This window comes from Odontesthes bonariensis, chromosome 4 (assembly GCF_027942865.1).
Source record: "Odontesthes bonariensis isolate fOdoBon6 chromosome 4, fOdoBon6.hap1, whole genome shotgun sequence".
Classification (NCBI taxonomy): domain Eukaryota; kingdom Metazoa; phylum Chordata; class Actinopteri; order Atheriniformes; family Atherinopsidae; genus Odontesthes; species Odontesthes bonariensis.
In genome coordinates, this window is record NC_134509.1 from 26348717 (window position 1) to 26373473 (window position 24757).

The 24757-nt window shown below is 42.7% G+C and overlaps 2 protein-coding genes across 3 annotated transcripts; both read right to left on the reverse strand.

The window, feature by feature from the left end:
- Positions 1–1179: 1179 nt before the first annotated feature.
- Positions 1180–3280, reverse strand: acp5a (acid phosphatase 5a, tartrate resistant). Its single transcript, XM_075464509.1, has 6 exons — positions 3221–3280; positions 2613–2703; positions 2318–2517; positions 2107–2231; positions 1683–2028; positions 1180–1599 (listed from the first exon to the last, which is right to left on the reverse strand). The coding sequence occupies exons 2-6, from the start codon at positions 2701–2703 to the stop codon at positions 1360–1362; spliced, it is 1002 nt and encodes a 333-aa protein (XP_075320624.1). The 5' UTR covers positions 3221–3280; the 3' UTR covers positions 1180–1359.
- A 1647-nt stretch (positions 3281–4927) lies between these two features.
- Positions 4928–23992, reverse strand: LOC142378822 (interleukin enhancer-binding factor 3-like). Of its 2 annotated transcripts, none has more exons than XM_075463731.1 (20): positions 23761–23992; positions 23169–23330; positions 22695–22806; positions 22111–22304; positions 17404–17578; positions 17140–17293; positions 11684–11775; positions 11147–11242; positions 10289–10400; positions 10086–10183; positions 9883–9997; positions 9630–9770; positions 9041–9231; positions 8623–8739; positions 8368–8499; positions 7367–7528; positions 7143–7272; positions 6995–7033; positions 5469–5801; positions 4928–5367 (listed from the first exon to the last, which is right to left on the reverse strand). In XM_075463731.1, exons 2-20 carry the CDS (start codon positions 23279–23281, stop codon positions 5255–5257), a joined length of 2619 nt encoding a protein of 872 aa, XP_075319846.1. In that variant the 5' UTR covers positions 23282–23330; positions 23761–23992; the 3' UTR covers positions 4928–5254. The 2 variants fall into 2 exon arrangements, with proteins under 2 accessions (XP_075319846.1, XP_075319847.1); XM_075463732.1 differs by having other exon boundaries at positions 23169–23377.
- Between the last annotated feature and the right edge of the window lie 765 nt (positions 23993–24757).

Below are 24757 nucleotides of genomic sequence, written 5' to 3' on the forward strand. Positions count from 1 at the left end.
GTTCCATTCAGAGCCAACGTGTTCCTGGTCTTGGTTTTATTGAGCCCCACCATGGAAAAAACCCTCTCTGCATCAGCATTTCAGTGTGGCAGAACTAATACCAGTTTGGCAATTGTAGATAGCCTTGGGAACCTGCTCATACCAGTCACCTTTGAAAAGAATTAACCACGGAAGCCTAATTACACTCCTACATATTTTTCATTTTTCATTAAGTTGCTCATGTCAAAGGGTGTGTGCTGAATATTTAGGTCTACTACTCCAATGAACACTTTAATGGGCAGGTATTGGTCTTTTACAAGGAGTAGGAAAACTATAGTAACTAACAAAAGATTAAAATAAATGAAGATATGACCTGCTGAAGATCCTGACGGTTCTCTTCCACCTCCAGCTCGTCTACAACTTCTGCACGCATTCAGAGCATAAGGTTATGTCCGCTGTGCATTCATGGAACGCGTGCTTGCAGCTTAAAGCTATTTCAGACCTCACCCGGCAACAAGAAATTCTGTTTTCTGATTGGCTGAGAAATTCTATTTTGTGATTTTCCGATGGGTTGCTAAATCAAGACAGCTGTACCAGAGCTATAGTTCTGAGCTGTACGAGCGCACCTGCCATTGACTCGTTTATAGTATAGGCCATTATAATTTCTGTGCGACGAAGTTGATAATTTCTCAGCGTGAAAAATGGCATGTGTGGCGTGTGAACTTGTTGAAATGCGTGTGTCTCACGCTCATTGCGTGAGACTTGAGAGCCCTGCCAATCGTAATATTAAAACTCATTCTAGCCGCACAATTTTTTTCAAGCTGTTATTTTAAGGTAGAAATGTTACATAGTATTGCTATAGCCCCAGATATTCAGCCAGTCCAAGTCAAAGAGCTAAGGTTACAGTAGGACACACGCTCAGGTGTTTTGGCCACACCATGACTGCTCAGTTCTTTTGGTGCAATGAACATGCAAAGATGACAATTTGATTAAGCTTGTTAAAAAAGCCTGGACCATGCAATAAGTTACCATTAGTTGCACAGGTAGCTTTAATCAAACCTTTAAGACACTTAAGGTAATTTGACTTTCAATGTATTTGGGGAAGATGAACATTCAATATTTGTTAAAGTGATTGCTTGTAATGTACCAGACCAATGATAGGTCAATATTAAAGGGTATAAGAAATGCAAAACCAAGACATATTTACAAACGGTATTTATTTCACAATTTAATAAATTCACGTGTAAAACAAGTTGATTCTTTTAAAATTTCAAGTGCATTGAAAGTACAATTTCAAAGTTTAAGAAAAAAAAAAATAATAATTAATCGAACAATCATTTGAAGTTAGATAAATTCCAGTCGCAACAGACCGCTGCCGGCCTAATTAAACTCCCTCTGGGAGAGAACAGTACGATACAGAGAAGTGCCTTTGGCCTGGAAGAAGGTCACGAACATCTTGTCCTTTGTGACTTCTGCGTGAACAAAACCTCCCAGTGTTGAAGCTTGGCCGGTGAAAAACTTCAAGGAACCTTTGGGAATGTGGTTCCAGTGACGGATGTCAGGATCCAGGAAGTTTCCGGCACCACTCACCACATAGCCCACACCAGACTCCTCAATGTACTGTTGGATGAAAATAAGGATAAATATGAGATGAGGAATCGCGCAGAAACAGAACCAGTGTTCTATATTCTTCCTGAGCATACCTGCAGGTTGTGATCATGGCCGCAGAGATAAGCGGTGACGTTGTATTTAATGAGCAGAGGATGAAGACTCTGCAGCAGACATTCTGTGGGCCCGTGCTCAGACACAGACCACACAGGATAGTGGCCCGCCACTAACAGGAAGTCTGCCTTGGACCGAGCCAGTCTCTCCTGCAGCCAGGTCAGCTGACGATTGGCAACGGCGGCACACAGAGGCCCTCCAGGTTTCTCGTCCACAAAGTCATTGGAGTTCCCGCACAGCAGGACAGTGTCGAGCATGATGATGGTCAGAGTCTTCCCCGTGTTGGGGATGCGGAAGTTCAGCTCATAATAATAAGAGGGGAATTTCCTAACAGGGGAGTAAATGAATACATTTGAAAGTTACAGTTAAAAAACACACTAGAGAGAGGTTTTATAAGCTGCTTACCATCTGTCAGATTTTTGAGTGTACTCAATCTGGGCTTTGACATTCCCTTTATGGTCATGGTTACCAGCAAGAACATACCAAGGCACTCTGAGGGACTTGGCAGTGTACACAGTCTCAAAAGTTTCCTGAAAGGGGTGATTCAGAGAAACAATTGTCTCCACAATACAGTTTTAAAATAAAGCTCATTTCACATCAGAAACACTCAACCAACCTGAAACCGAGGTGAATCCACACTGTCAACACCTCTGAAGTAGAAGTTATCGCCAAGGGCCAGAACAAAGTCAGCGCCCATCTGCTCTGCTACTCTACTCATCTCTTTAGCTGTAGTCAACTGCACAGGAGTGACATACGGTGGGAGAGGCACTCCTCCCCAGTCACCTACAGCGAGAAACTTTATAGAGGTTCTGTTTCCTGTAAGAGCATAGAGCAAAAACGAATAAGTAGCAAGCACATAACAGTCGGTGTCTGAAAAACAAGACTTCACAGCTACTTGTGTGAATACTTACTGCCATTACCCTCCAGGTCTTGGAAGGTAGTAGGATAGCAGTAGGTCACAGGGATGGCAGCGATTAGGATGGATAAAAGAGCAAATGCCATCTTTAAAAGGAAGAAATGTACAGACTTTGTTAACCGCAGACCTGAACACAGCTTGACAGAAGAAGGAAGTGTTGCCAAACCCAAAAATGAAAGTAAACGCCTACACGATCACAGAAGAGAAAAAACAAAACTGAGATAAGAGGAACATGAAACGAGTAGCTGCAGTTAAAAAAACCGCACCATGCGCACCATGCACACCTACACCTCCTCTCTCTGACTACACTAAACAACATGAGCTAGTGTTTTTTTATTTATACTTTGTGGTGACTTGTGATAGGCTGCAGCCTGACATTGACATGTCCCAGCTGGAGTCAATAGAAGCCAATCAATGAGGTCACATCTATGTGGCCTGGGAGGGTCAGAGATCACCATTTTATGTCTCATTGCATCACTCTTAGAAGAGACGCCACATAACAAAAGTAAAACAGCTGCCTTCAATCAAAGAGAAAAGAAAAATGGAGCAGTATCGAGTACAAAGGTTAGGTGTCTGTGCAGAGATAAAAGTCAAAACACTCACGGCTGAGGACTGGAGAGGTGTGCTCAGGGTCACTCCGACCTCCGACCGCTCTTCCGCGGAGTCTTTTATCAGTGCTCCTGGAGGAGAGGTCGCAGGAGGAGCAGTTGCAGACCACGCTGAAGAGGCATGATCATTGTTCACACCCTGACTCAGTGTTGGGACGAGGGGGTCATTGGTGCCACATGTGATCCACAATGTTTATTATAGCTGGTTTCAGGACTCGACTTTTTCCACTTCAGTGTTAATCACTATTTTCCTACTTCCACATTTTCCCCATCTTGTCCTTCTGTTTTTTAAATAATCCTAAAATTCATTGTTTATTATAAGAACCTGGTCCAGACATGAGCAGTTTGTACTGCCACAGAATACAGTCTTGTAGTTTCTTTTTTAACATTTCACTCCTCTAACAGCTTTCCTGCTTTATACTACGATGTAAAACACATTGTTAAAACTCTAGGAGGCGGCTGTGAGTGCATTTTAAACCTTATGAATGAGCAAATGAAAAACACTTGGATGCAGACAGAGGTGTAAGTAACTGATTTCTGAAGGCTGATTAAAGGGACATTCAACCATTTGTTTTCACATTACTTACTGAAAGATTTAACAGATCAAACAACTCTATTACAAGCTTTAGAGATGTAAGAATGTCTCATGAAGGTATTGAAAACAGAGGTAAGTAGCAGAACAGGATTTGGCATTGTGGAGCTCTTCCATTCCATGAAAACATGCCGGTACATGTCAGCCTGCATTGCTGGCTTTCATTTATCCATCTGCTCATCACTTTGTGATGTAACAATAAAGGTGAAGTTGCCCTTTAGGTGAGTAACTGTGTCATCGAGTCATACAACTTTTAGGACTGAGGGGGTTTGGATATCTTCAGTGCCCCAGTTTCCTCACACGGCCTCGTCCTTATTAACCACACAGCTGAGCATAAAGGCCACGCCTGTAACGTGGTTGTACAACATTCAAACTAGACGGACTGCTCAACTACAAAAGTCACTCGCAGCACGCGTGGCTGTCACCGGGTCCCCAGTAACACTGATGTGAGGAATATTTTTGGCATTTTCCAGAAAAGAGGCACTTTTTTGAGCTCAGCTGTCATGTGTCAGAGCATTATCCTGCCAGGAAACTGGAAAAGGCTGTCTCTGGAAAGCATTTAGCTATAAATGTATAGATCTTTCATTACTCCCGTCCAGAAATCACATATCCAATCCTCTAGATGCTGGAGAAATTGTGGCTGACAGCCATTTTCATTTAATTTGGGCCTGTCGAAAAGCACTAACTTTAAGGAGAGTCATTTAAACAGAACTACTGACTGTAATCTGCATGAAAACGATGGTTTATTGGGAAGAACTGCTTTTTGGGTTCCCACAGAATCTGAAAACAATGACCAAATACTTTTTTTGAGATATTGAGCATCGCAGCTAGGAAAGCTATTACAAAGGAGCGGCTTAACCTAGATCCTCCAACCATAGAAGATTTGTCTGATATTAATTTATGAAATCTTTATTATGGAAAGAATCCCCTTTTCTTTGAGGCTCCAAGAAAGTTCAGGAGAGGTGGAAAACATCTATAGCACCAAGATGGCCTTCTTTTGTTTAATATTGACCTCTTAATGTTACTCCCTGTACTTAAATAGGCCGTCTCTAAAATGAAAACCACACGTTAAGATCAGACTTTATAAAAAAAAAAAAAGAGAGAGTATGATAAAGTTTTTTAAAGAAAGATTAGAGCCTCTTTAATGACAGGAATAAATCTTTACCTCAAAACTACAAGCAGTTTTAAATCAGAATCACATTCTGTTCGACAACCAACACACGTGATAGAAAAACAAAAGAAAACTCATTTTAACATAGATAAATGTAGATAAAAGTAACAGACCTTGTTGACAAATGTTTTACCAGAAACAAAACGACAAAATTCCAGTTTCAAAGAAAACACCAATAAGTTTTTTTTCCTTTACAGAAGTGGCATCTCAGGATCATCGTCAAGGCTGAAGACTCGAGGTTAAAAGATGGCAGTGTGGGGTGAGGATTAGTAATTCGTGTTGTATCCAGAGTATGAGCTTGAGCCCTGGTTCTGTCCTCCGAAGCCCTGGTACATGTCGTATCCCTGCTGACTCCCCCACGACGACTGGTTTCCCCAGCCTGAGTAACGGGAACAAACCATGACACTTAAAAACAGTTGTTCAAGAGCAAACCAATGTCTAAAGTACACACACAGTACTACAGTTGTCATTTGTCCTTACCATAACTATTATACCCATGTCCTCCTGTCACAGAACTGGGGTAAGCTGTGCTGTACATGGAGTAGCTGCTTCCCTGACCCTCACTGGGACCTTGGGTCAGCATCTTCTTCTTCTCATCTCCATACCCGTAGCTGTACGGGCTCTGCTGATCCGTGGGAGGAGGCATTGAGCGGTAGCTTTCTCCCTTTGTGCTGCTGGAGCTCGGGACAGGTGGAGAGGAGTAGGTGGCGCTGCTCTCAGGGTAAAATGTGCCATAGCCGGTGATACTGCCTGATCCGATGGTGACGGTGCTTTTACCTGCGGAGCTGGCTGCATTATTGCCGTACAGTTTATCTGAAAGACAGTTGAGAGAGAGCTTTAATGTCACTTCTACTTCAAAGTCAAATGTTTCTAACACTTATCTGTTTTTTTTAAGGGTGTGCAGCGTATGATTTTTGGCTTCCTTTTGGATTCACGAATGAATCCATAGGAATGCAACATAAAACAACTCGCTGATCGATGAACGCTTGCGATTCCAACAAAGAAGAAAATCAGTTATAAGTTGGCGCACACTGGAGCCGATTGTGAAACGGCCAGGATGAAGGTGAGCCTTCCAAATCTGAGGCTGTGGTTCTCAACAGGAAAAGTTGGAGTTCTCCCTAAAGTTCGGGGACGAGTCTTTAGGGATCTTGTTCACGAATGATGGCAAACTGGAGTGAGAAATGGACGGACGGATGTGGGGCTTCGCAAGCAGTAATGAGGGCGCTGTGCTGGTCTGTTGTGAAGACGGAGCTGAGCAATTTACTGGTCCCTCTTAATGGCCACGAGATCTGGGTAGTGACCAAAAGAATAAGTTTACAGATACAAGCGGCTGAAATGGATGGGCTGAGCCTTAGAGATAGGGGGAGGGGCTCGAAGTAGAGCATCTGGTTAGGATGCCTCCAGGTCGCCTCCCTTTGGAGGTTTTTTGGGCAGCGAAGGCACTGAGTAGACAGAATATACTGGAGGGATTATATATCCCATCTAGCCTGGGAACGCCTCAGGATCCCCCAGCAGGAGCCGGAGAGTGTCGCTCGGGAGAGGGATGTCTGGGCTTTCCTCCTGGATCTGTTGTCTCTGTGACCCCATCTCAGATAAGCAGAAGATAATGGACGGATGGAAGTTCTGTCAGTTCTACAAACATTATTTTTCTTGCTATCAGAATTATTCTAAAATATTCACTTTGGCAAGGGTAAAACCAATTAATATTTAGGTATTATATAGACTAAAATGATAATCACATTTTTTTTTTACATTTTGCCAGTTATGATGCAACTAGTGTAGCAAGGGTGGATACCACATCCCCGGCCTTCCTTTCTCCCCATACTGTAGAGAAATTACATCCCATTCGAGATATGCTCTGAATTTCAGCACCAATCTAAAATAAGCAAGGTTCCCCAATGATTTTTATTTCAGTATATCACTAAATATTGGGATGTACACAAAAAACAAATCCAAAGGGTAGAAAATATGCAAAAACCACAACAGATAGACATTTAGATACTTACGGTAGCCTGTTCCAGTGCTGCTCTCATAACTGTAGTTGGCTTTTAAAACAAAGGAAAGAAATCGTATTAAGTTGACTTCCTCATTGGTGTGAATGGCTTGTTGCAAATGTTGACTAGGCTGCCACCTAGTTAGTGTAAAATTCCTTACTCTTGTTATAGCTGGGTCCCGGGGGAAACGGTTTGCCTCGGCCCCTACCTCGGCCCCCTCTGTTGGGTCCCCAGCCACGGGACCCAGAGTCTGAGGGAATGCCACGGATGGTGCCAAATCCCGGGATGTGCTATTGAACAGAAAATTTACACTGAAGCTTTGAAAATCTAAAATCGAATCATCTCAAGATGTACACTGAAATGATCACCTGTTGAATAAATTACCATGTCAGTGTAGGTGACTTTCTTCTTTGGAGCATTTCTGTTGGCGTTTGAAACTCCGTTGTCATCTGGGAACAGCTTCTCTAGGGCGGCGAGGGCGGCGTTGGCCTTGGCCTCCTTCTTATTAGAGCCCCTCCCTGTGAACTTCTGCCCATCGACTTCAACCTGAGAAACAGGGAAGAAACTGAACATTGTGAGTTTTGTCCTGCAAGCGTTATTTCCCAAATATATTTGGGCGTTAACTATTTGCTTTGAATGGTGACTGCTGGTCGACCAGGTTAAAGTTTGAGGTTCAAATTGGGGAACAATCAAGCAAGTCCAGCTCAGAGTGTTGCTAAGAAACACAGAAAGGTGGGGGTGAGGCTGCACTGCCAAGAGATATACACACAGGCAGCATTTTTATATCAGTGTAAAAAGTATCATCTGATTTCACACCTCTCTTTGAAAAGAGTACATGTATGCATTGAAAAAAGTTGGTATATCACCCAGAACTAGCTCCTTCATATATAAAGAACACCACCCAGGAACAAGATTTCACTGTGACTGCTTTTTTCCTGTGCTGCATGGTGGTGCGGTGGTTAGAACCGTCGCTTCACACTGGCTCGAATCCCGGCTGGGCGCTTTCTGTGTGGAGTTTGCATGTTTTCCCCGTGTATGCGTGGGTTCTCTCTCTGTACTCCGGCTTCCTCCCACCGCCCGAAAACATGCATGTTAGGTAAATTGACGAGCCTAAATTGTCCCTAGGAGTGAGTGTGAGCGTGGATGGCTAATTGTCTCTGTGTGTCCAGGTTGTACCCTGCCTCTCGCCCAATGACAGCTGGGATAGGTTGCAGCCCCCCCGCGACCCTGAGTTGGATTAAGCGGCTATAGAAAATGGATGGATAGATGCTCTTTTTCTTCCAAACCACCATCTTCTCTGAAGGCGGCCAACTTTAGTGTAACTACCCAAATGCTTCTGAACATCCGTTTATATTTGTTCTCTGCTTTTAATTTTGTTGACTCACCTCCATGACAAAGCACTTTTCATGTTTGGCCCCCGTTTCTGAAGACAGCTCATACTTCAGGCTGCGCCGTTTCTCATTCAGCTCCATCACGGGATTCTTGCCATTTTTTGTCAGGATGGGACCCTGACCACTCTGTGCACAGCGGGACAAAAAAAGATTAACCACCAAAGCAGACGACTGCTTCAATCTAACAAGGAGAAGCAGAGGGTATGTTTGGAAAAAAAGAGGGTTTAAGTAAAGATGCTGGGACCACACCTCCTCTGACGAGACGGAGGTCGCGGCTGCAGCATCGGTGGATTTCTGGGTTGCTTCAGCATCAACACTGGACTCTTTAGATTCGCAGCCTGTTGGAAGACCAAGATCTTGCAGGACCTGAGAACAAAAAATTAAAAAAAAAAGGTGAAAACAATCAGCCGAGTGCACAACTGGTATGTTCAAGCTTTTTTTTTTTTTCTTAATCGACACAGAAGAGCTGGGTCAAAGTTTCCACTGTGCATGTAGTGAAGATGTAGCTAAAAAGATACCTAAAAAAAAAAAGAGTCCAAATCAGCTGATTCAATTAGTTTTCTCAGTCTTAAATATCACAGCTATATTTGTATTTATCTTATATACCAGGTTCCAATGCATAGCAAATTAACATCAACTTATGTAGATTCAAATCTATCAGTCTTGCCTTAATGGCCACGTTAAGTTTAGCGGTCTTTTTGGAAGGCCCCGTTGCTTCGAAGGTCTTTCCGTTGAGGTCCACAGCCATTGTGAACACCGGCTCGTGGACCGGACCCGTCTGGGATGTAAGACGGTACTCCAGGCCAGGTCTATACTGGTTCAGACGCATCACAGCATTCATGTTAAGTTCGTCTGTTACTGCAGGAAAAGAAACAGGAAAGAGAAACATGAGCGAACATTTACTGTGCGATCAAAAATAAGTGGCTGCTTGAGTCCAATGTTTTCAACCTTTACTGTACTGCCTGAGCACTAAGGCTGTACTTCTACACTGTGACCGATGTAATGAGTCTATAAGCGGTTTCACACTACAGTTTCTAAGGAGAAAAGAGAAAAATAAATAAAATTACATAAAATCAGGTTAAATTGGCCCACTTAAGGTGACAAACACAATACTGTCCATTACAAAATGCCTATAATATCAGACAGATGTTTCATCGTGGAGTTTATGAAGTGCTCTGTGACGTTTGTAAACGTGGGAATTTGCACGTAAAAAAAAGGTGAAGCCCGTACAGAGTCCAATGATATTCAATACTGACATGATTTCCTCTGAAAGCGCTTCTGTAATTTAGGAAACTTCTTCAGTTTGGTGTCGAGTTGGGGATCTTCCTCTCCTTTCTCCACCTCTGAATAAGGTCTCTTTGCTGGAAGGCTGTAGTGTCCGGCAGGTGATATCTGAGCTGTGCGAGGGGGAAAAAGAAGAGGAACAAGCCTGAGAGCAGACCTTTATATGAAAATGTCAACACACACACACACACCCCACACAAAAAGGGACGAATCTCAATCGTCTACCTGTGCCTCCTTTGCTGCCAATGCCCATGCCCAAATATTTCTTTGGCTTAATAGGCTTGCTGTCCATCCCCAACACCTTGTGCATCTGTCCAAATGCGCAAAGCCTCAAGGCAAACTAAGGAACAAAGAGTTATTTACATTTTTATTTGTTAAAGATTGTTGGTTGTTAAATGTGTCTGCATGCTTTTGCAGGCTCACTATACCTGAGCACTCTGTGTGATGTCTTCACGCTGCTGCGCTGTCAGACCAGCAATGGCGTCTACTTCATCCTTCTCACATGGGTCTTTAATACCAGGGCCATCTTTAAACAGACACATTTCAAAATGTACATTAATATTGGTGCCAATAAAAAAAAAACAAAAAAAAAAACCTTTCATGTGAATTTCAACAACTCATAAAATCTCACCCTCCAAGAGGATCCCAGAGGCAACACACTCCAACACCCTGCGGAAAGACTCGCCTACTCCCATTGGTCTTTCAGACGTACTGATGGCCTTCTCCACCAGCAGTTCAAGAGGCTACAAGGGGAAAAGAGAACAAATCTAAACAGGAAGATCACGAAAGCTATGTTCACACTGCTGGCTAAAGTGGAACAAATCAGATTTTTTTTGTCCATTTGTGACCCATATTTGATGCTTCATGACAGTCTGAACAGCACAAATCTTTTTCTTTTTTCCCCAAATCAGACCCACGCCACTTTCATATTTGGTCCTAAATCAGATACATATCTGATGTTTTTCAAAGAGACCTCACTCTAAACATTCATGTCGCATTTCATCCGACTTTCACGTCATTGAAGTGGCGGGACGCGGCAAAAAAACATGGCAGACACCATGGCACATCATTAAAATGTGTGCTCTTTTTTTCTCAACCTTCCTCTTCTCTTTATCACTTTGTCATGATTTTGTTGGCTCTGAACTTCAGAACTGATGCACACACGCTGACATGTGCGGCATCCAGATCTACTTCTGTAAACACAGCGTGCTTCGTGTGACGTCACCTCTTCTTCTGAGTATGTGGGTCACTTCAGGGCGGTCGCATTAAAATGATAAAGTAAACAACCACGCAATTAAATCGTGATTGAGCCTTAAGACCCACAGTGTGGGTGTGAACGGAGCCTTAGTGAAAATGATCATCAGATTAAAATCTTACATAAAAATTCAGCTGAATGAGGCGCATCAAAGCTCAAGGACTACAAACTTCCAGAGGTTACAAAATTAGGCTGAAGGAATAATTTAATTTAGGTCTTAGCAGATCCTCTCACCCATCCAGTCAGGGGCATCCAGGTGGGAACACGGTTACATAAATCCCTCATCACTCGGATCACGATGACGGCAGAACTCAGATCGTTGACTTTAGCCTGAAGACACAAAACAAAAGCCAGTTCAGTTGGAGGATCTGCCGCCTCAGATGTCACCTCACTCCTGCGCTTTCTGAGTTTCCACGAAACGATTCAACGGTAAGGACTACTGAGCTATCTCCAAATCAACAACAGCTAGAACCAGGTATGTTAGACATTTAGGATCTTTGCACAGTGCCGGGGTTGAAATTGAGAGAGCTCAGTCCAAAACTCTACGCTTTAATCAATACCAATGATTTATCCGAATCCGTCATTGGTATGGATCAGCTGATTTTCTAACAGATATCAAAGTTTGACATCTTAAAGGATAAACTACATTAACAAAAAAAAAAAAAAAAAAAAAAAAAGAGCTCTTACTGTCTTTAGATGGACCATAAACAAAAAGAGATCATTCAAGAAAACAGTTCAACCTTATATACAAATAAGGACGTGAATGCAAACCTGGAACCACTTGGCGTGGCGGAGAGACGCCAAGGATGTTAGGCATTTCTGCCTGTCCAGAACGTCCGGCGGATCGTTGACTGTTTGCGTTTCTATTGACGAGGTGGGGTAAGAAGAAAAGGTACAGTTTGACCAAGGGGGTCGGCTCTGTCTTGCAGCTCAGGGAGTAGCAACTTTTCCCAAACCACCAGCAGCAGGGAAAGGGGGTCCCAAGTACCTAATGTGTAAACCTTTTTATTTCCCCCCCAGTAAGTATAAAAGTCACCACTCACAGATCTCAGCTAACTTTTCCAGAACTTGTGAAAGTGTTCGTAACAAATACTGCCAGTTGTAATTGTAACAGTGCCTGGTATGTTGTAAATGTATGTGCACCGCTCTACAATAAACACCCCTTTCCCTCAGCTCCTTGGCTTGGGTTTGCTGCTCCCCCCCACCTCCTGAGACAGGGTTCCAGTTGGTCAAAGGTCCAGCGTTCCTACAAAACTTGACAAACTATAAGGCAATCAGTTGTAAATCACAGGCATTTAGAGAAACTTCCTGTTTGCCCAGCACTGCAGCAAAACTGATTAGTCCCTGCCCAAACGTGGCTTAATAAAAGATTAGAAGCACAAAGAGCCATACCAGCTTTGGCCAAGTTTCAGAACATTGATCCTTCACTACAAAGATGGATTCATTTTTATTTTAGCGAGATTTAGATTGCTGCAAGTTGATTCGTACTTTCCCAGAATAGGTGGATGTATGAGTAAAAATAAAGAACTTGAATCGTCCTTAAAACAGGTGAAAATATGAAGTAATAATACAGGTGTATCTTAATAAATTTGAATACTATAGAAAAGTTAATTCATTTGAGTGGCATCAGCATATTTCAAGCATTTATTTATTTTAATGAATATGGCTCACAACTAACAAAAACCCAAAATGTTGTATCTCAGAAAATCTGAATATTGTGAAAAAGTTCAATATTGTCGATTCATGGTGTCAGACAAATGAGCTGTTTGACTCAAAACACCTGTAAAGGTTTCCTGAGCCTTTAAATGGTCTCCGGTTCAGTAAGCTACCCAATCTTGGAGAGATCTGCTGACTTTACAGTTGTCCAGAAGTAGGGCTGGGCGATATGGGAAAAAGTCATATCACAATTTATTTTATTTTTTTTTATATCAGTCGATATCGATAGATATCGGGTCCGTAACTTTTAGCATCCCTTTGAACCCCTTATTTTCCACGGTGCTTATTGGTAGCATGTCTTTTGCAATACAATAAGCTGCTGTAATATCACGGTGTCTCTTAGATTTTTGTGTCATACGGCGCTGGATAAAGCAGACTCTGTGGTCTTCTGTTGCTGCTGTACAGGCGTCGTTATTGGGGGAAGATAAGCGCTTGTTCCAGGCTGTGTTTGTAAAAGTTTGCATTCTCTGTGCTCAAACGGTGGCGCTGCTTCAGGTGATGAAAAGGTTAGTGGTATTCCCCGTCTTTGTCGGAACATGTGCTCGACATAATTTGCAGTGCACACTACTCTGTTTCGTATCGGACTTAAAAAAAAACAAAATACCTCCACACCACTGAACTTTTTGGGCCCTTCTTATCAACAATGTCATCCCTTACGCCTTGGGCTGTTTCTTCCGAGGGAGCACTCATTTTCTTTTTTTACACGGCTGCAGCAGCACAAACAAACACGCCACGACTAGCTGCTGACATGGCTCTATTCCAGCCACGTAATTGGTTCAGCGCGCCGCAACTCTCGTTGTCATTGGCTATTCGTATTATCTCTCAAAAGATGGACGAATGTAATCTATCAAAAAGTATATCGACCATGTTTTGTATCTCTCTCTTTCTCTCGGAAAAGTTATTTCTTGATAGCTATCGTTATATCGCCCAGCCCTATCCAAAAGACAAGTCATCGACACCCTCCACAAGGAGGCTAAGCCATAAAAGGTTGCTGCTAAAGAAGCTCAGCGTGTTGTATCCAAACATATTAATGAACGTCGGGGGGAAGGAAAAAGTGTGGTAGAAAAAGATGCAGAAGCAACAGGGAAAACTGCAACCCTTGCGAGGACTGTAAAGGAAAGCCCATTCAAGAATTTAGGAGAGATTCACAAGGAGTGGACTGCGGTTGGAGTCGGTGATTCCACAGCCACTACACACTGATGTATCCAGGATGTGGGCTACAACCGGCGCATTCCTTACATAAAGCCACTCCGGAACCAGAGACAACGTCAGAAGTGTCTTTGCTGAGCTGAGGAGGAAAAAAAGGCCAGACTGTTGCTCAGTGGTCCACGGTCCTCTTTTCAGATGAAAGTAAATATTGCATTTCATTTGGAAATCTACGTCGCAGAGTCTGGAGGAAGAGTGGAGAGGCACAGTGTGAAGTTTCCACTGTCAGTGATGATTTGGGGAGCCGTGTCATCTGCTGGTGTTTGTCCACTCTGTTTTATCAAGTCAAAAGTCAGCGCAGGCGTCTACTAGAACATTTCAGAGCGCTGATGATTTGGCACCTGCCCACAGTGACCATGGTATCGCTGTGCTTTATTGGCCTGAAAACTCGCCAAAAACCTGAACCCCATAAAGACTCTAAGAGAGACACTAGACCCAACAATGCAGACGGGCTGAAGGCCAATATCAAAACAAACCTGGACTTCATAACACCTCAGCAGTGCTAGAGGCTGATCGCTTCCACGCCAAGCTGCGTTGATGCAGTAATTCAAGTAAAAGGAGCTCCGACCAAGTACTGAGTCCACAGACTGTACAGTACGTGCACATACTTTTCAGTAGGCCAACATTTCTCTATCAAAGACCCTGATGTAATATTCTAATTTTCTAAGCTACTGAATTTTTTTAGGAGATGTAAGCCATAAACATCGCAAATAAAAGAAAAAAAAAAAAAACACTTGAAATATGTCACTCTGTGTGTAATGAATCTATATATTAAAAGGAGTTTCACTTTTTGATTTGCATTACTGAAATCAATGAACTTTCCTATGATATTCTAATTCACTGAGATGCATCTGTAATCTCACCAGCATTTAAATGCAGTGACAACTAAAGGCATTTATGAGTATCACTAAATGAATTACGTTATTGTACATTTTATATAGTCAAGTCTTTACCTGATAAAAGTGTTTTAAAGTAAATGCAGCAAGAATAACAGGATTCCCTTATTGCAGGCTAATATTTCAAGCAGTTCCACCAGAGTATGTAATCAGAAACAGAGAAGATGCAGCAGCGGTATCAGAGAAACTGGTTTAGTAATGATACGTTTGTCTATGACAAACAGCACATCTGTCTATATGAAAAGTCTGATTTGATGGACCCGACCGAGCACTTCACAGAACATGTCGGCACGATAATGCGCTTGATTACCTTGGAAAGATTTTCAGGGCTTCGATCAAGGTCAGTTTTTGTGAGTTTCACTGAGCAGCTCCAGTGTGCAGTGTAGTGAATCAACTAAAAGTGCACTGACACTGGAATGGTTCTACATGTGAGGCTCCAAAAACTCCCTGATCTTTAAAAAGAAAACACACAAACACTGCAACTTAAAACTTTCATGTGAACGTAGCTCATGCTGTTTAACACAGAAGCTCCACAAACAATCCACTAACCAGAGCATTCCTGTAAACAGACAATCCTTTGACTACTTCTCCCTTTTTAGAAATACGTATTTGTTTCCTTCAAATTGTAATGCTCTAAAAGCTAAGCCACGGAAATGTCCTCACTGCCTATCAGTTTTGCTGCAGCTGGCCCCAAATGTACATGTTCACCATCAAGGACATGCAATGCGCGCTTTGACTTGTTATTCTTGAGAGAGCCTTCACTTTTAACATGAAAACAACAAGAATAAACAGTTGTTTTTTTTGACTGAGGCCGTGTCATACCAACATGAGCAGAATGCATCAGCAACTACAGAGGAAACGTAGAGCCTTAAGTAACAGTTAAGGTCACAAAACGACGCTAGGACTGTCAAGGAAAAGAATAGCCAACACGAGAAGGTTGTTCACTGGCGTCAGTTTAAGACAGTCACTGTAGAAGCTCCACTGAGTTTCAATGAGATATAGATGGACAGATTTTGTGGGGAATAACTCCTGGATTCCACTGGACGCAGCTGCAAAGTGGTTGTGGAGTTGATAACCGATGCTAAAGACAATGGTTGTGGTTCTACGACACATGGAGCATTTCAGAAGCATCCCAGAAGCAGCTCTCTGCTTTGCTAAAAATAAGCACATCAAATTCATTTCCTCAACAGTCCATTCCCGGCTGACCTGCATCAGGTCCCACAGGATCCTGATACCAATCTTAACACAGTCTCACCTGCTGGTGTTCCAGAGAGTTTAGTATAGGGCTGGGTGGAAAATCTAAACAAGAAAGATGGACTAAATAATCTAAAAGACGTTCCAGAAAATCACATGCCACCTCCATGGACATCTCTCAAACATTTCAGGACTAGGGTGCATGTCATATTTTTAAAGCAACACAATGCTTTCATTTTCCCGTCTCACACAGCTGTCGTGCTGCTCCTTGTTTATTCTGCCACTCACGAGGACTTAAAAGTCCTATTTTTTTAACATGTGATGCGACGTGTTTGTGTAAGCAGCAAATGCGGAAAAAGCTTTTTCTGAAAATCTCTGGTGTTCATTATGGGTGGGGGGTAAAATCTCTTTTTAGAGGCATCACGATTCGGACATGAGCGATTCTGAATCAGTTTGCAACTGTCAAAACTCGATTTTCTTAACGTTAATTAATAACTTAATTTTGAGGAACGCAAAAGTCCTGGACAGATGATAGCGAACACATAACAGAGTCACGAGGAGATGGCTGAGCAAATACGACCAGCACCCACTCTGGCTTCTATGAATGAATGATTCGGACAAGAGCCACAAGACATGCAAGGAGTGTAAAACTAAACTGAAATATTTTGGAAACATGAGAAACCTTATTGAAACTAACTCCGGAGACGGAAGAAAAACAGCCGATGGTACCCGCCATCGCCGACCAGAAGACCATCAAGCTTTTTTATATTAAAAGCTGCTGCCAATAAATTAACAAGGGGTCATTAAAAACACTTTGCTTTAAATTAGCCAAGCTGTCACATCACGATACATCGATAATGGTTTTATAATCGCAATGCAGCCCTCTGAATCATAAGCGGATGCAATCCTGAAGTGCCTAAAGATTTCCAACCTTAGCGTTCATGTGAAATTATGATAAATAATAATAACGAAACGCCACCCGTTCACTTTGGCACTCAAATGCTCTGCTTCTGAAACTTTCACAGCCATGAAGTTATGTGGATGACGAAACAAAACCGTGCTGATGAGATGTGAGCCGCGCCCGGTGGAATTCCCAGGTAATAATCAGCGTGGCGTTACAGATCAGTGGAGCAGCACAGCGCCTGCAAACTGAGGACACACAGAGCAGGCCTGTGAGAGCTGAGGTCTAACTGGAAACTAGACCAGCATACGCACCTTCCTCCTCTGTAGTTAGACTCATTTGCTCTGTCCTGATAAGAGGTGATGTCAAGTGGATGGTAAGAGTCAGGACTAACTCCTTGGTGCTTTTCACGACTATGGTTGCATCCTCCGGATGGTTGCTTAATGTGTATGTTCCGGCAGAAATAGCCTGTCGGGGGTAAAAAAAACAAACGAAAAAATAACTTGACAACTGAAATATGTCTTTAATATGCCATCAAATACATTAATTTCAACAGTTAACTGTAAATTAATTTCTACCTTTAACTTTACAAATAACCTTTGAGCCACTTCTTTAAGCAGAGTATTTGTAGGCTTGTTGGAACAAAGCAACACCAGCTGCAGGTCCTTATCTTCTTTCAGTATAAGTCCTTTGGCCACCAGTCCAACCCTCATAACGCCACGCAAGATTCGCTCCTTTGAATCACCACTTGGACTGAGAGGGGGAAAAGGAAAGAAGGAAAGAAAAACTATTATTTACTTTTAACTGAAACAGAGCAGCGCTAAAATAATGTGCCATTCCTTTACAGATGGTTGACAAATTAAAGGTCACAACAGCTGTTTTTCAGCCCCAATCAGATCATCAGAATCAGAATCAGAAATGGTTTTATTGCCAAGTAATTTTTACATCACAAGGAATTTGGCCTGGTCTGTTTGGTGCCATAAAAACAAAAAATATAATAATAATAATAAAATAAAGTATTAAAATGTAAAAATATATGTACAAAGTATTTGTCATATTCAGTGCTCTGTGGCTTCATCCCTTCAAGTATCCCAAACCTGGCCGAAAAGTCACGGTGGCATGTTGTGCTGAAAAGCCCTTTTCATATTTGCCTGTTCAGGGCATTTTCTTAAAGGATACATTTTTCGATTATCCGGCGGATAATCGAATCTCGGATTCAGGAGGTGCAGTGTGGTTTTCGTCCTGGCCGTGGAACAGTGGACCAGCTCTATACCCTCAGCAGGATCCTGGAGGGAGCATGGGAGTTCGCCCAACAGGTCTACATGTGTTTTGTGGACTTGGAGAAGGCGTTCGACCGTGTCCCTCGGGGGTTCTTGTGGGGGGTGCTCCGGGAGTATGGAGTGCCGGACTCCTTGATATGGGCTGTTCAGGTCTCTGTATGACCGGTGTCAGAGTTTGGTCCGCATTGCCGGCAGTAAGTCGGACATGTTTCCTGTGAGGGTTGGACTCCGTCAGGGCTGCCCTTTGTCACCAATTCTGTTCATAATTTTTATGAATTGAGGGGGTCCGTTTTGGCGACCTCAGAATCAGGTCTCTGCTCTTTGCGGACGATTTGGTTCTGTTGGCGTCTGCACCGGCCCGTCGTGGTGAAAAAGGAGCTGAGCCAGAAGGCGAAGCTCTCGATTTACCGGCCAATCTATGTTCCTATCCTCACCTATGGTCACGAGCTATGGGTAGTAACCGAAACGATGAGATCGCGAATACAAGCGGCCGAAATGAGTTTCCTCCGCAGGGTGTCTGGGCTCTCCCTTAGAGATAGGGTGAGAAGCTCGGTCATCCGGGAGGGGCTCGGAGTAGAACCGCTGCTCCTCCGCATCGAGAGGAGTCAGATGAGGTGGCTCGGGCATCTGGTTAGGATGTCTCCTGGACACCTCCCCGGTGAGGTGTTCCGGGCCCGTCCCACTGGGAGGAGGCCCCGGGGAAGACCCAGGACACGTTGGAGAGACTATGTTTCTCGGCTGGCCTGGGAACGCCTCGGGGTCCCCCCAGAAGAGCTGGAGGAAGTGGCCGGGGACAGGGACGTCTGGGTTTCTCTGCTTAAGCTGCTGCCCCCGCGACCTGATCCCCGGAGAAGCGGAAGATAATGGATGGATGGAAGGATGGATGGCAGGGTATCTGCACATTTTTTATCAACAAATTTAATGACTTTTAAGACCTTTTTAAGACCTCTAAGAATAAAAATTAAGACCATTACCACGGCAAAAATATATATAAAAACTCTAGGCTGTTCGGTGTTGAAAAAAAGTCCAGTGTGACACACGCTCCTTCGCAGAGGTGTGACAATCGTGCCCAATTGTCACACCTCTGCGAAGGAGCGTGTTTTCGCTGCCATTTGTCTGTCTGTTTGTCTGAGGCTCTGAGCAAAATAAATCCATAATTGAACCTAATTTTCGAGTTATGTCTACTGTGCCTTTACAACAAGCAAAACGATTTTAATACAGAAATTAACTTAAACCAGAACTTTGGACAACTCACGTGAAGCACAGACTATGGACAGTGACTTTGCATTGCATAAACCACACGACAAAATTTAATTTCCGTCGGGATTAATAATGTATCTCCAATCTAATTAAATAAATAAAAAACGAGCACAGACCGCTCATACAGTCAATGGCATGTACCCATAGAAAAATACACACTCACACACACATCACACAACCTGACTATCAGTAACCTACACAAACCCAGAAACATAATGCAGGCATGCAAACTGGTCAGGGGTGAAAAAGGTGACAAGGGTACACGGACACACGGCACGCGCGGAAAAGCGGAAACAAGAGACGCATTAAGTTGTAAATTATACAAAATATATATTATAAAATATACAGTATGTCCCATTTGCATTAAGTAGAGAACAGCTGTGCAGCATAAAAGATGAATTTATAGGTACAGTAGGCCTATCAATTGCATTTACTGTACTATTATGTGTTTGATATATAACATCACAGGTCTTCAAAAGCATTTAACTGTAGTATCATACATTTAATTACATTAAATTTAACGAAAAAGTTAGTCCCATGGTCCTTAAAGGGATACTACAAGTATGTAGGATTAAACGTTTAATTAAAGCTGCAGTCTGCAAGATTTGTTGTTGTCATACGTAAAGTCCTACTTTTTGGCATTTTAAGAGTTTACATGATCTATCAGAACGCTTGAAGTTGAAAACGGTGACCTCCGTAGTCGCAAAATGCAAGAAATGCTTATTTTTTAACCGAAAAATAAAAAGTTATTCAACTTCCTGTCCCGCCCCTTCAAAACACATGAGAACTCGTGCACGTCTACGTGCACGCCAGATGCGCCTACACGACTCCTCATTCATCAACTCACCTGTCATTTGCGATCATGGAAGACACAGTAAGTAGACTAGCCCGAAATGAAGTTCAATAGTCTAGATAAATAAGCGTGGGGACGAGCCTACCTTGTATCGCGCGTGCACAATCGGTGATTGACAGGCAGCAGAGCCCAGCTCGTAACCTGATTGGTTACCTTTTACCGGTCCGGTCTGCAATTTTGTAAACAAACCTGCTGGCTTTGGAGGGACCTAGCGGGACATATAGGGGACCTAGAGAACTCTTTTTTTTTTGTATTGGGGTATTTAATGTACTACTTTCAGAATCCCCGGACAGTTCCAGGCATTATGCTTGAAAAAGAGTTGCAGACTGCAGCTTTAATTACTGCCCCAAGACAGCCTATGCTTAGCCTGAACGATGACTCTCCCGACCACTTTCACGGTCCGCTGTCATTAAACCACGAAAGTGAACTTTTGGCATGCTGAGCCAAACGAGCTCCACGGGAAAAACTTATATCAGCAATTCACTTGACGTACCGCCAGAGACAAATTTGTATCGACAGCTGGCACTCTAACATGAAAAACATTCTCGCGGCAAGCTTAGTTAAACGGCATTTTTTCATGACAGTGTAAGTTTTGAGACATGCATGCCACGAGCACTACGTAATCCTACATTGTGCCCCTTTTAACTTCGATTGATGGTGCATCATACTGGATGAACACGAGTGCACCTGTAGGCTGTCATCATCAACGGGGGTGTGGGCGAACAGCGAGGGGATGGGGGTCGCACTCTCAAATACGACCTGTGGCAGAGCTCTCCGGACTCTGCATTGATAAACTCACGACGAATGAAACGACCTCCTCAAATGGGCAAAATGTTCGCCCTCCTCACTTCTGATTGGTGATAGTGCTTCTCTCACACGCCACTCTTGTCAGTCATTTGTTGTCAAGAGAAGAGAGCGGTGATAGGTCTAGTGTAGTTTTGAGGTTCACAGTTGCACTCGCTAGTTGACATGCTCCCCCCCCCCCCCCCCCCCCCCCATTTTTTTTTTCTCCTCGGATCTACGCGATTCAGAAGAATGACCCATTTTGATTTCAAAACGGCGAATTTCGCCGAAAGGTGGCAAGTTTGCATGCCTGATAATGGCTCGGCGGCCAGCAATCGGATAAACCAATGAAGTGAATCAATCCTGTGAAAGAATGAAAACAAGTGAATGAAACCTGCACTCACCCATTATGAAGTTAACTCTGCCAGCCCCTCCATAATCTTGCCCCTGCTCAGCCAACTCCTTGACGTCGGGTATGTTTGGTAACGTTACTGCGGCTAGCATTAGCAACTAGGCTGCTAGGCTTGCTAAATCGGTAAGCATTAGGCTACTGAAAAAAGCTAGTCTTTTTAGCTACTTTATAATATCATCTTTCTTCTCGGCTATAAGTTAACCTTTGTTTACGGCCACTGGCCCTAACCTGACGTGCTAGCTGTCAAATCACCGGAAGTTTTCACCGGAAGTACTGGCGCACACACAAAAGTTCGAACGTCAACGGTCGCCATATTGTGCACAGAGCGATAGAAAATCGTCTCTCCAGACATATCTTTCTTTCATCCCGCCCAGATGAAATTTAATGCCGCTCTTAGAAAATCGGTGAAATTTAAGACATTTTAAGACCTTAAAAAAAGTATTTTTTGATTTAAGACTTTTTAAGGATCCGCGGAGACCCTGGGATGGATACATTTTTCAGAACCACTGTTTGTTAAAGTAAAGTTAACATTTTCTGGAACAGGGTAAGTAGACCCAAACCAAGCCAGTAAAATGGCTCCAAAACACCACAGAGCCACCAAATGTCCTCATTGTATGAGTTAAGCGTTCGGGTTTACCATTGATTTGTCATCCACTCATATCAGAACCATCACAGATCAGCTGGGTGCCTGGATTACCTCACTGCTTCTGTGTATTCATTGCCATCTTTTGGAGCGTCCATCTTGTCAGACACAGTCTTAAGGGCACACTCCACATGTGAAACTATAGTCTGCACTGCCTCCAGCTCCTCTGCAGAGGGGTACACTTCAGCGTGTTTGGCCATCACAGTGCGATCATGTGCCCCTATGTGCTTCCGAGGGGCTACAGGCTCCTTGATTGAAAAGAAAAAAGAAAAAAAGGTAAATGGAAGAGCAATTTGAGATTATTTCCTAATAGATGCAAACTGCCAAACATTAAAGCAGTTTGTACATTTTACTTTACCGCTACTGTGCTTCATACAAGTGAAATACTTCATATGAGGAAAAAAATTTAACTAGGAAGTATAATTGAAGCAGTTATAAAAATAAATACTTGGGGGAAAAAAAACAAAAAACAAAAAAAAAACACACACACATGATGCAGCTTTCCTGCAAGAGGAAGATCTATCTTTTTAAAGTACAAACAGAAATTAAATGTTACGGAAAACACAAAGTGTTTCACTTTAATGTGAAAGAAGAAGTGGACAAAAGGTCTCTGGTTATCAACAAGATTAAAGATAAACCTCAATGTGACGTTCATCCTCAATATCCCCAATAGTAGTGATGTAGTCATGATACTGTCTCAGCTCCTCTTCATAACACAGGCAGTCGTACCAGTAACGCAGCTCCTCATATCTGGAAGGATGAAATGAAAAAATAAGCAACACTCTGAAGACTAACTCCAGTTTTCAAGCAGGTAGCAGTGAATAAAGAAACTTTAACAGATTTCAAGATCCTTTAAGCCTTTATTTACCCACTGTAAAGTGTATTCCCCATTTACTTTGACAGTGCATGAGAAGAATACTTAAAAGTTAAGTCACCACTGGTAATCTAGAGTTGAATTGTAGTTATGCCACAATCACTTCCTCTTTTGATTTCAATTAAATACACACCAAGTTTAGTTCAGAGGGAAACGTTAGATTAATATACGACTATCTTGCTTTCACGTCAACTTAATTTGTGCACATGTGGTGAAATACAGCATGCTTTCAGCGTACCTATCAAAGTCCTCCGGGAGGAGTCGGAGGCCCTGTTGAATAAGGCTGTCCCAGTACAGCAGCTCCTCGTAGGCCTGGTGTTCGTCCCACATTGGCGCTAAAGATGTCGCCATGCTGTCACGAGTACCGTACCGAGGCCGTTTGCAGTGTTGTTATTGAAAACTGTTAGCAGATCCAGTAAAAACGAATTGGTCCTGGGGTCAAATGATCTGACAAGGAAACATCACTGATGCCGAACCTGATCAATGGGATTTGTGCAGGTGCTACTGTCAGCTAACGTTCACGGCTAACATGCGCAGAAAACTTGCGCAGCAGGTCGAGGAGCTTTATTTTCAGACACATTACCAACTGGAGCACGACAGATTGGCCTCCCCACAACCCACATATACGTGATTTAATGCAACCCCAATGACTTTTCAATCCCCGTAAATTAAGGCGTGCAGTTGTTGAATATCTAAGCGCTGTTCACCTGATGTTAGCTAACGTCAACCAGCATTCTAGTAACCACTGTACAAATCTCATATCACAGGTGTGAATTTCTCTAAATACTAATAACGTGCGATTGAGTTTCGTTGGTGCTTTTGGGGCTTACCTTATTTAACGAAAAACTAAACCGTTTTAAACCTGTGAGAACGTTACTAGCCTTTTAATATATTCCTCTTAGAGGTTTAACGGCCGTTAATGCCCATTATTCGAGGGACGATACATTTTCTTCTTCGTGTGGCGCCAGTATCTACCGCCCCGTCTTCTTCTTCTTCTTCTTCTTCTTCTTCTTCTTCTTCTTCTTCTTCTTCTTCTTCTTCTTCTTCTTCTTCTTCTTCTTCTTCTTCTTCTTCTTCTTCTTCTTCTTCTTCTTCTTCTTCTTCTTCTTCTTCTTCTTCTTCTTCTTCTTCTTCTTCTTCTTCTTCTTCTTCTTCTTCTTCTTCTTCTTCTTCTTCTTCTTCTTCTTCTTCTTCTTCTTCTTCTTCTTCTTCTTCTTCTTCTTCCTTTTAGTTGATGTTTAACGGCAGCTGGCATCTTCCGCGTTGCATTACTGCCATCTGGTGGAACATGGTCTTCATACGTTTATTTAAATTCTTTTTAAAAGTCCTGTATTTTTCAATAATTTAGATAAACCATCATCTTCTCTGTTCTCCACCACCAAATGTCAAAATGCTTCTCAAAGAAGTCTCAGTCCTCCTAGCTCTCCTCATCCAAGTAATCACAGCATATCTAATTTCTTCATATCTACCACAGATCATGATAATATGTAGTATTGATGTGTAAAACAGTAATATGGTGTTATCTTGGCTTATTTACTAAGTGTGTATTGGATTAGAAAACTTAATCAAAAACTTCTGGACTACTAGGACTTTAGCAAAACTAACCGAAAAGGTGGAGTGAGTGTGGTGCCTTTTTTTTATTTTAATTTTAAAATATTTGTTTTCTCAACACCTATCCTAGCTTAATTATACATTTAGTTCGAAAAACAAGTCTAAGTCTCCAAACAACAACCTCATCTAGTGGAAACCCCAGTTTCAGTCACCATGGTAGCAGGAGTTCACATGACCGATCAGTTTAAAAACTCCCACCAAAATCTTAAAGCAAAC

Excerpts from the sequence above, each read along its gene's own strand:
- acp5a (XM_075464509.1), bottom strand. The coding sequence starts at position 2,703 with ATGGCATTTGCTCTTTTATCCATCCTAATCGCTGCCATCCCTGTGACC. Across the intron at positions 2,518-2,612 it reads AGACCTGGAGGGTAATGGCA|GAAACAGAACCTCTATAAAG; the intron begins GTAAGTATTCAC and ends ATGCTCTTACAG. Across the intron at positions 2,029-2,106 it reads ACTCAAAAATCTGACAGATG|GAAATTCCCCTCTTATTATT; the intron begins GTAAGCAGCTTA and ends CTCCCCTGTTAG.
- LOC142378822 (XM_075463731.1), bottom strand. The coding sequence starts at position 23,281 with ATGGCGACATCTTTAGCGCCAATGTGGGACGAACACCAGGCCTACGAG. Across the intron at positions 10,401-11,146 it reads GGATGCCCCTGACTGGATGG|CCTCTTGAACTGCTGGTGGA; the intron begins GTGAGAGGATCT and ends TTCCCCTTGTAG. Across the intron at positions 7,034-7,142 it reads GGGACCCAGCTATAACAAGA|CCAACTACAGTTATGAGAGC; the intron begins GTAAGGAATTTT and ends TTGTTTTAAAAG.